Genomic DNA, 11923 nt, shown 5'->3' on the forward strand with positions numbered 1-11923 from the left:
TTATCTTTTTTGAGCATGTTTTGGAGAAATCAAAGGTTTTGCCTGTGAGGGCAGATACAGGAGGGAATTAATTTTGGATTTGAACAAGAATTGGCAAGTAAAATTAAAGATTAATTTCCTTCATTCAGGTTGCTGACCATACAAATCAGCTTTTTGAGGTGGCTTGTGCAGACTGTCTTGCTTCATTAGCTTGGGTGACTGCTTTCTGTGTATAAAGGCAGGAAAGCAGGGAGAGGAGGGGAGCCCAAAGCAGCACCTGCGCTGTATCTGGGAGGGCCTTGGGCAAAGATTAAAAATAGATTCTCCCAGTTCCCTTGTTAAATGACTTACGTTACTCTTTACCCTGTCCTGTTGGGCTTCTCCACGCTCCCCATGGCCTGTGGACCTGGGTTGTACACCCCTAAAACCAGCTCGGGGTTGGTGCTGCTCCTTCAGATTTTTCCACATCAGCTCATTTCCTGACACACTGCCACACCACATTTAAAAAAAAAGAACTCCCCCCTCCTGCCCTCTTCCTCCTCATCACTCCCTTTGTCTGTCGCCTTGCTGTAACTCCAAGTCACCCTGTTGATGAGACCACATAGCCTTCTGCTAACAGATTCAAGGAGAAATAGACACTGACTCGCCAGCTGTATTTCAGAAAGCAGCATTTAAAGTTATCTGTATCCATTAATTAAAACTTAGCTGCTGTATTTTTTTATTATTATTATTACCATTAGTTATTCTCTTTTGTGTCTGACTTGGTGTTCATAAGTACCTCCCTTTAACCAAACTGTTTTTTAACTACAAAATATAAAATTTGCCTCCTTCTATGCAGGAAGCTCTGATCATCTCATATGCTCATTTCTTTTTTATTTTTTCTTTTTCCCACTTGTTTATTAATCATCGAAATGCTTGGTACAAGTGCATATGTTCTAGGGATACATATGTTATAGGAAAATGTTGTGTCTATCATAGCAAAGTTTTGCCTCTAAGGCTTATGAATGATCATGCCATGTAAGAAATATTCCTAGATCTTAATCTGTTGGAAAGATAAGCCTGCTGCTATTTTGTGATCTTTTGAGAACTTTAGAGACAGAAAGAGCTATGAAAGTTCAAAGTTCTATTCTTCCTCTTCTGTAATGGAATTCTGTATAAACCACAAGGCAATATTATATCTCTCTGAAAGAAGCACCTCTACTGAATTTGCACTGTTCACAAGCAATATGTGTGTGAACTCTGGCTTGTGAGATATGTAGCAGTGATGATTTTTCCTGAATAAATTGGATAAGCCAAAAATTCATTACTCCACTGGGAGGAGAGGGGCTAGTGGTGCTTATCTCCGGAGTAGCTGTTTTAAGCACGAGTGATAAATCAAGAGGTTTTTCTCCACTGCACGGAAGGTGAGGCACCTCATCAGCATGTATTTCCTGACACTGCCATCCTTCATTGGGTGACCACTTGAGTTGTCTTCCCCCTGAGAGCTCCTTTAGGGACTTGTTCAGCTCACCAACTTTACACTACACAGTTTCTCTGATGTGGGAAGGTGATGAGCGTATGTCCCTGTTGCCTCGGATGGCATTGCAATCAAGGAGTCTGGCCGTTCCAAATTATGCTTAGCAAATACTATTCTAGCACAGAAAGGTTAAGGATAGTCTCTACTTTTGGCAAGCTCAAAAACACTTGCACATACATGGTATGTATTGTTTTACATGTTTTTACACTTAAAGTGAGGTAGCAATAGCTCCAGGCTTCACTGATGCATGCTGGAGGTAGGAGTCATGACAGCTTTTCCTCATATTTCAACTACATGTTAATTCTGACCCCCAACTGCCACAGTCATGGACCTCTACTTATGAAATTCTTCTAGTTGTGCCCAATTAGGTGTTTAGTTTGAAATTATGTATTATCTTTTCAAAGACTCACACCTCCTACCTACAATCCAAGTAAGAAGATATTTCTTTTACAGTTCTTCAGTATTCATATTGCCTATGTTTAAAGACCTGAATCTGGAGGTTGATCTCCCTGTGCTCCCTAATCAATGAGGAGTCAGAGAGTGAATTGAATAACAAACCTTGTCTCAGAAGAGCCCCTTTCTCTGTTTGGTTTCTACAGGGAGATCCTAGGGAAACAAGTAGAGCCCTGAAATTAGGTGAGCATTGTGATATAATCCTCACGTTAGAAGCCATGTTGAAGAAATATGTTTATACACTGAAATAACATATCTAATGATCTCAGTCCATGCTGAACTTTGGTACTGTCTCAGTATATCTAGTACCAAAGGACTGGAATATAAGATTAGATACAGGGTGCTCCAAGCATATACTGTATTTCTAATGCCTGTCACTTCATCAGTAAGGGGGCTGTGTCCCCCATCATGTGTAGGTTTCTGCAAGTGTGTACTGCAGAACCCCTGCCTAGAGTTGATCTTTGTCCAGAAAACACAAATGTTCCTTCCTTATGAATATTTGTCCTTCATAAGTTTCATTTGGAAAAAAATATTTCCAGCCTGCTCTTGTCTTAAAGAATGAAGTGAAGTTTTTATCGCCTTTGAACACCCATGTTTGCAGAGCACCCACATTAGGTATTTAATATAATAGTGCTGAGAGAGTCCTTGGGGCACTCAGACCTGCCACAGTTACTTGACTAGTGAAAGTGACAGTGAAAGTGAAACCCCAGTGAAAAGCACAGTGCAGTATACTCCCAGGTGATTCATGCAGTTGCTCCTAAGAAGCATCATAAAGACTATTTGAGGCAGCCTGTGTTACAGGACAGGAGATATATTAGCTAGATGTTGAGAAACCAGACATTACTAATACCCAAAATGTAGTTATTTAATAGCACAGAAGAGCACGATACAACAGAATCTTTCTTTCTTCCTCTACCCCACGTTTTCTATTGGGCTTACTTAATTTTATTATTCTGGTTAGTAAAAATGAAGATCCAACACTAAAACATTTATAAAATACAGCGCTGTCTGCACTGCAAGCAATTAAATCTTTGTAAATCAGCTCTGGAATATCATTCTTCCCAATACATCATTATCTCTTTGCATGGCAGGATGCTCTAATTGCAAACTGTCTAGATGAGATCCCACCAGTGCATTGTAAAACTACCACAAAGTGTAATTGGATGAGTCTTAACCATTCTTGGCAGTAGTCAATCTCTTCCACCTCAGTGGCTTGTGAAGGTACTAAGGGAAAAGACAGCTTTGATGTGCATAAAAGAAGGTAATAGCTACTTATTTCTACAGTGAGGAGAAATCCTTTTGTGAATGGGGGAGGAGCAGAGACTCTCCAGTAATAAAAATGTAGAAAAAATCCGTGAACCCGTTAATGACCTCAGAAATGCCTTTTGCTTCAGCAGCTTCACTGAGCTGCCTGCCAGTAGCCAAACACCACACAGACTCTGTTAAATTCCTTTTTTCTTCGTATTTAAACTAACTTTTAAGTCTTTCTCTGGTTCCTGTTTAGCCAAAGAGAGACAGAGGTTATGTGCATACTCTTCTAAATTAGACCCATGGCCGTTTCATAACTTCCTTTCATATGCATAAGTGCAAACAGAGAACATGGCACTCTGCATAATTTCCGGCAAGGGTGCAACACTTCATTGAATTTTAATTCTCAGATGAAAGGTACGCAACCTGCTGCATAGGTTGTCAGCATGTCTCAAGGACAGCTTTGCTTCTGTCCAAGGTGGCCACAGAGCTCATTTCCCATGCCAGTAAACTAGTTCCCAAACATACTTGCTCTTTAGGAAGCTTTGAATGGCCATCTCTGTACTTGGACACTTGTCTCAAAGAGTATGGTAGAAGCTTTTCACAGAATCACAGAATCGCTGAGGTTGGAAGGGACCTCTGGAGATCATCTAGTCCAACACCCCTGCTCAAGCAGGGGCACCTAGAGCACGTTGCACAGCATCACATCCAGGCGGGTTTTGAATATCTCCAGAGAAGGAGACTCCACAACCTCTCTGGGCAACCTGTGCCAGTGCTCTGTCACCCTCACAGTGAAAAAGTTTTTCCTCATGTTCAGATGGAAGTGTCTGTGTTTCAGTTTGCGCCCATTGCCTTGCGTCCTGTCGCTGGGCACCACTGAAAAGAGTCTGGTCCCATCCTCTCGACACGCTCCCTTCAGATACTTGTACACGTTGATAAGATCTCCTCTCAGCCTTCTCTTCTCCAAGCTAAACAGGCCCAGCTCTCTCAGCCTTTCCTCATAAGAGAGATGCTCCAGTCCCCTAATCGTCTTTGTGGCCCTTCGCTGGACTTGCTCCAGTAGTGCCACATCCCTCTTGTACTGGGGAGCCCAGAACTGGACGCAGACTCCAGATGTGGCCTCCGCAGGGCTGAGTAGAGGGGGAGAATCACCTCCCTCGACCTGCTGGCAGCACTCTTCCTGATGCACCCCAGGATACCATTGGCCTTCTTGGCCACAAGGGCACATTGCTGCCTCATGCTTAACTTGGTGTCCACCAGCACTCCCAGGTCCTTCTCGGCAGAGCTGCTTTCCAGCAGGTCAACCCCCAACCTGTACTGGTGCATGGGGTTACTCCTCCCCAGGTGCAGGACCCTGCACTTGCCTTTGTTGAACTTCATGAGGTTCCTCTCCGCCCACCTCTCCAGCCTGGCCAGGTCTCTCTCAATGGCAGCACAGCCCTCTGGTGTATCCGCCACTCCTCCCAGTTTTGTATCATCATCGGCAAACTTGCTGAGGGTGCACTCTGTCCCTTCATCCAGGTCATTGATGAAGAAGTTGAACAAGACTGGACCCAGGACTGACCCCTGGGGGACACTGCTAGCTACAGGCCTCCAACTAGACTCTGCGCCGCTGATCACAACTCTCTGAGCTCTGCCATTCAGCCAGTTCTCAATCCACCTCACTGTCCACTCATCTAACCCACGCTTCCTGAGCTTGTCTATGAGGATGTTAGGGGAGACAGTGTCGAAAGCCTTGCTGAAGTCAAGGTAGACAACATCCACTGCTCTCCCCTCATCTACCCAGCCAGTCATTCCATCAGAGAAGGCTATCAGATTGGTTAGGCATGATTTCCCCTTGGTGAAGCCATGATGACTACTCCTGATCACCTTCTTTTCCTCCACATGCGTGGAGATGGCCTCCAGGATGAGCTGCTCCATCACCTTTCCAGGGATGGAGGTGAGGCTGACTGGCCTGTAGTTCCCTGGGTCCTCCTTCTTGCCCTTTTTGAAGACTGGGGTGACATTGGCTTTCTTCCAGTCCTCGGGCACCTCTCCAGTTCTCCATGACCTTTCAAAGATGATGGAGAGTGGCTTAGCAATAATGTCCGCCAGCTCCCTCAGCACTCGTGGGTGCATCCCATCAGGGCCCATGGATTTGTGGGTGTCAAGTCTGCTTAAATGATCTCTAACCCACTCCTCCTCCACCAAGGGAAAGTCTTCCTCTCTCCAGACTTTCTCTCTTGCCTCCAGGGTCTGGGGTTCCTGAGGGCTGGCCTGAGCAGTAAAGACTGAAGCAAAGAAGGTATTCAGTAACTTTGCCTTCTCTGCATCCTTCGTCACCAGGGCACCCACCCCATTCAGCAAAGGCCCCACATTTTCCCTAGTCTTCCTCTTGCTACTGATGTATTTGAAGAAGCCCTTCTTGCTGTCCTTGACATCTCTAGCCAGATTTAATTCCAAACGGGCCTTAGCCTTCCTCGTCGCATCCCTGCATACTCTGACAACATTCCTATATTCCTCCCAAGTGGCCTGTCCCCCTTTCCACTTTCTGTATACTTCCTTCTTCTGGCTGAGTTTTGCCAGGAGCTCCTTGCTCATCCATGCAGGTCTCCTACCTCCTTTGCTTGACTTCCTACTCATAGGGATGCACCGCTCTTGAGCCTGGAGGAAATGATGTTTGAATATTAACCAGCTCTCTTGAACGCCCTTTCCTTCTAGGGCCCTAACCCATGGGATTCCTCCAAGTAGGTCCCTGAAGAGGCACAGGATGATCTGGATCCAGAGTTAGTGGCCGATAGGGGCTTATCTGTTTGGTGCCCACTGTTGGTACGTGTTCAGGCATTTTCAAAAATAATGGTGCTCAGCAGCTTGTGGAGTGGACTGTTAGGAACATAGGTATAATGACCATGTTTTTTTAAAAAATGATCATTGAGTTTTTTGGGTTTCTTGTTTTCCCATTTCCACTTTGAAAACAAGTCAGTGTGACATGGAGATGTTCAGCTCTTTAAGGCATCATAACATGGGCACTGAAAAATCACCAGGACCAAGAGGAAGCCAAAGAAGACACCAGTAGACACCTCACTTTGTGTAAGCCTAATATTTTAATATTTTAAAATCCTTTCAAAGCATGTGGCTTTCAGCTGACTATACCAGATTTTTAGGTAGTTCTATTTAAGAAATACGGCACTACCTATTCAACAGTTTCTGTTAATTTCCTAAGAAACCTTTTCAGTTAAATATCTCTCATCAGATGCAAAGCTTGATTCATTCCTTGATTCATCTCAGTGTTGCTAGTTACTAATCCAGTTAACTAAGGCAGGTATATAGGTAAGTTTAATCTCTTTTTTGAGTTGGAAAACTTCCACAGCAACCGGCATTATGCCTTTAAAAATTATCACCATCCTTTTCCATTCTTAGATATAGCATGTTACAGCCAGCATTTACTGCAAGCATACAATTCCTTGCAGAGCTTATAATAACATTTATTAGCCATTATTGTTGTATTCACTATGGGATATGTATGTCAAGGAGATGGGGAGGCAGAGAGGGGAAGCAACTAATAGTATTTTACATATGTAGATAATTTTTTTTTGTCCTCAGAACTTCCCATGTCATTGTTTTTCCCCTAGATCTTTTTTCCCCTCCTGTTTTTTTTTTTTTTTTTCCTGAGAGATTCTTTCTTCTTTTGCCTCATCTTGCTTAGAGGGAACCCCTTTCAAGTGACTTCCACTGTGCATATGTCGTTCCTTTAGGGTGTTACCTGAGATTTCTGAATGGTTCTGCCCATCCTTTTCTGAAGTTTTTAATCCCATGAAAAATCCTTCAGTAGTGGTTCCTGCAGCTGTATTCACAGTTGCTAAAACTAAAATGCCATTCTCTTTTGGTGTCTCCTCAGGTTATCTTCTGAGGCTGGTCCTGAATCCAAGGCAGGCAATTTGAAATGGGACAAAATCTAGACCACACATGTTTCAGTCTTCCTTTTTTTCATCTGGCCTGATGGAACCAAGGCAACTTTCCACTAGTCAAAATGGCAGACTGAATCAGAAGCCTGAACTTTCCTCTGAAGCATATGGCTCATTGTAGTGGATTTACTTTGATACTCAGCTGGTTTATGTGTTTTTGCGCTATCTCCTGTATTAGACTGCTAAATTCAGATTACATACCATAGGAAGATATGAGGTACTATTGTCCTCTCTTGAATTTTCTCTGTTTTGGGGAACCTCAATCCAATCAGATATATTTGGAGACTGTCTTCTGAATTATAAAATTTTCCCCAGAGCTGTGCTGATAAATCTATGATCTTCAGTAACTTTATCATCATGGTATAAATTTATTCCTACCTTTGTTGAGCCTTGTATTGTATAGTTGGTTTCTGTGTATGCCATACACATTTTCATCTTTTTAAATTCCAGATTTTCCTTTTAAGGTCAAAATATTTCATTTCCCTTTATTTGAAAGCCTGTGGTTCTGTGGTAGCATTTATAAGGTGTCATTCACTGTGATACTGGAATTCCCATTAGGCTCACAGTCCTCCCCTGTTTTACTACTAGTACTACCTCCTGTTATTATACACTAACCATGCTTCTGAATTCTTTCCATCGTAGAGCAGAAGGGGTAAATCTCTAGGCACATGCATTTTAGTTTTTTAAAGAATGAAATATTAGACAACAGAATTAAAAATTAGATAATATCAGAGAAGCAGACCAGGCCAAACTGAAACAATTCAAGTAGCCTTTTGCAACTCTATAAACATCAATGTGCACCCCCTTTCAGATGTACAAGTTCTGAATGGCTCTGTTCCTCTATTTGCTTTCATCAATATAAAAATCATTTTACGAACTGTGGCTCAGTGAAAACAAAGAGCTGGTACTTAGAGGTTTGTGGCAGTTCAGAACAGCTTGGTTCCCCAGTGTTCTTTTTGTCACTGGAAAGTATTATACTGCAAAGTAGGCTAACTTTTCTTGGAACTGCTTGCTTTTCTGCAGGCCTTATTTCAAACTGGCATTCAGATCTGTGTTACACGCGTTCCCTTTTCTTAGATTATTCCTCTGAATCTTAACAGCTTTTTTTGAATTGGCTATAAATTTCCTGTCCCCCAAATCCACACTTACAGACTGCCAGTTCACAAATCAACTTGCCAGTATATGTTCAATCAGTTTATGAGAGAAGTTTTTTTACACCCATTTAAAAAAATTAAACTTATGAAATCAGGCAATCTGTGTATGCCTGTCCATCTAACCATGGCTTTCGGCTATCTTTTAATTGCCCTGAGAAGTTTAAAAACCTGTTGACCAGCTTCTACCTTCTCAGGAAGCATAATAAAAATAGGCAGCTGGATAGACCTCCTAATGCTGCAGACTTTCCTACTGAAAGGAGAAAGATTTTACAAGCCTTAACAGACACAAGGGAACTCACTTGGGGATGAGAGAACAGCAATACCCAAACTGCAAGAAAATCTTTGGTCAATTTGCATGTTACTAGACCCTGGAGACCACAAAACACAGATCCAAGCTTTGCCATTTCTGCTGCACAAAAGCTGGTAATGTTAGAAGAGATGTTTGGGAGGAAAGTCCCATCTTTTCACACTTTTGTCAGGGTCACTGGTTGACGCTTAGGTAGTTGATGTCATTAATGTTGATGTGTAAATAGATCAGATGAAATAAGTTCTAAAAGCTGCTATTTTGCCCCAGCAACTGTGAAAGCAGCTGGATCAGATGCAGACATCGATATCACAGGTTACTGCATGTAGGCAGGTGCATCCCACTCCCATGATATATCTGTAGGAGGGGCAGGAAGTGGCCCTTTATGGAGGGGGATTTCCACTGTCACTATATCCTGCTCAAACCCCCTGATGTTAGTTATTTTGGAACTGTAGCGTGGTTTACCTACCACGAGCACTGGCCTTGCAGCCACTGTCTAACAAGGCCCGCTCCAAGTCACACCGGTGAAAGTAGATGCAGCAGCTGCTAGCTTGACTACACCAGCACAAGTCAACCAGCACTGTCATGGGGGAAAAATGTATTAGGTATAGAAAAGCACCTGGCCACCCCTACCAGGACTATCAGCCTCCCTGTGTGAACCTCTTCTGATTTCTTAAAAGGTTTGGCTTAAGCTATTTATTTTTGTAGGAGGACCTACTGTTCTCTAACAGGTAAGCTTCAGAAGCATGTATTTCAATAATTAGCCCAGCTTGTTGCTAAATTAGGTGTATCGATCAAGCGGTTCAAACAGAATTTGTAGTACTAAATGCGTCTTGCCAACGCGCACACGTGCCTGCAAACAAGCACCACTGTTCTTGTCCCTGTTAAGATGTGGATGAGCTCAGCTGTGCTCTTGCTGCATTTTAAGCTCTCATTCTCTGTTTGCAGGATTTCAAGCTCCCACCTCCTGGGGAGACAAGGAGAGCAGCCCAGAACAGGAGCGCTCCTGCTGGCCTCAGCAAGCAAGAGACAGCAGCCTCGGGGGGCAGGCATTCACAGGGGAAGGCTGACCCTTTTGGTGTGGTAGCTGTCTCCTTGGCGAGCCAACTGCCTGACCAGCAGAAGATGACCGAGTCATTTCTCAACCAGTTCAGAGAGGTGTATTTACCCCCTGCAATGCGCCCTTTAAACAAGAGTTTAATCAAGGGAGACAAGTGGAAGGATGTCGATGGTGCCCAGGAAAAACGCAGATCCTTCCTTTATGGCTTCTGTAAAAAACACAACAGCAGAAAGAAGCTGCGAACCCACCTTGTGCACGTGGTGTCAAGGATTTATGTGGAGGATAGACACAAGATCCTGTACTGCGAAGTGCCTAAAGCAGGCTGCTCCAACTGGAAAAGGGTTCTCATGGTGCTCAATGGACTTGCCGCATCAGCGCACAACATTTCCCATGACGATGTGCACTATGGTAAGCATCTAAAGAAACTAGACAGTTACGACCTAAAAGGGATATACACACGTTTGAACACTTACACTAAGACTATATTTGTACGTGATCCAATGGAAAGACTGGTATCTGCATTCAGGGATAAGTTTGAACATCCAAACAGCTATTACCATCCAGTATTTGGGAAGGCAATAATTAAGAAATATAGACAAAATGCAAATGAAGAGGCATTGAAAACAGGATCAGGAGTTAAGTTCAAAGAGTTTATACAGTATTTGTTAGATTATCATCGACCAGTAGGAATGGACATACACTGGGAGCAAGTCAGTAAGCTCTGCTATCCCTGCCTCATCAACTATGATTTTATAGGAAAGTTTGAAACCCTGGAAGAAGATGCCGATTACTTTTTGCAGTTGGTAGGTGCTCCAGCTGAGCTGAAGTTTCCTAATTTCAAAGACCGGCATTCCTCTGATGAAAGAACAAATGCAGAAGTAGTGAGGCAATACTTAAAGGAATTGTCTAAGCAGGAGAGACAGCTGACCTATGACTTCTACTACTTGGATTACTTAATGTTCAATTATACATCGCCAGTTGTATAGCACCAGAATAGCTTCGGGCTTCTATTAGATATTTATCATTTCAGGATTCAAAACAACTACTTTGATGTTAGCCCTGAAAGGAAACAAAGTGACTGCTAAGTGGAGTTGTCTTGACTTAGTGGAGATTTTATAAACTAGAGTGACATCAATTGACATAAAATTATAGGAAAATGCACAAAAAAGACCTGTAAACAGCATAAATTGCACTAAAATGCCTGAAAAAAGCTACTTTTACCGTTATAGATTATGTTGTGGAAGCAGTAGCGCAGCCAGCTGTTGCATTAGCTTACCTAATGTTCTTTTAATGGTTTAAGAAAAAAGCATTCAGAATAGCATGATTCTTCTGTTTTAGAAATCGTTTTTGAAACTATTTTTGAATGTATTTTTTACTTTCTGTAGCTTATTAATAAAAAAAACATTGGCTAATTTTCTAAAATGTTTGCAGTGTTCTCAGTTATAAGACATGGTTGTATGGTTACCATTAGACTGTAGCTATTTTCAGAGCTGACTGTATTTTATTGAAGGATGCTCTTGAATACAAATGTATAAAAACTACAAATAATGCAGCAGCCACCTGTTGTGCAGAAGAGGTTTTCATAAATCTGCGATCCAAAGTCATGGACCACAACTCCATTTTGACTGATGCGCTTCAGATGACACAAAAAATGACCCTCCTCTCGGGGAATTGACACATACCATTAAAATTAACATTTTAATTTACAGTGGAGGCAATCACATGATACACACTGTGGTTCCAGTATTCAAGCAAGTCTTCATCTTAAGTGTTAGGGCACAGTCTTAGGTGTTGGCAATGGGACCTTCTACTGAGAAGTACCTTCAATGCAATTGCTGTGACCCCTCTGTCTGCCAATGTTGCATCATGTATGCCCATCACCTCCCAAATCCATGGACAACTTTTTTCCCCCAGAGCTTTGAGGAGTCTGCTGCATTTTGCTGTCCTTTCTGCCTTGTCAGCATCCGGCAAAACCCAGGGGTGGGGGTGGATGCCCCAGTGTTAAATGGCAGGATGGGTGTTGGTGATGAGTCCTAGAGGCAGTTTGTGTCCAGAGTCCCACGATCCTGGTTGTAAAAGGAAAAGGTGCCTTCTCCCCCTCCACCCAACTCTTCCCTTTCCTCCCTCAAGTGCTGTCTAACTGATGTTGTAGTTGTTCCTGTGATCCATGGTGGCACACTATGTTGTAGGATGGGTGACCAGAGTAGAGTGTCCTAGGAGGAAGAGAAGTCTCTGCAAAATGGATAGGGAGAAATGTCTATGCCT

The 11923-nt window shown here is 42.9% G+C and overlaps 1 protein-coding gene across 1 annotated transcript in view; it reads left to right on the forward strand.

Annotated features, from left to right (window-relative positions):
• CHST9 (carbohydrate sulfotransferase 9) overlaps window positions 1–11923 on the forward strand; it is a 95163-nt gene extending 83240 nt beyond the window's left edge. The window contains exon 4 of the mRNA XM_013940599.2: window positions 9547–11923. Within this exon, the coding sequence (XP_013796053.2) occupies window positions 9547–10644 (1098 nt within the window). The 3' untranslated portion in view covers window positions 10645–11923. The remainder of the gene's footprint in view (window positions 1–9546) is intronic.

This window comes from Apteryx mantelli, chromosome 2, assembly GCF_036417845.1.
Source record: "Apteryx mantelli isolate bAptMan1 chromosome 2, bAptMan1.hap1, whole genome shotgun sequence".
Lineage (NCBI taxonomy): Eukaryota > Metazoa > Chordata > Aves > Apterygiformes > Apterygidae > Apteryx > Apteryx mantelli.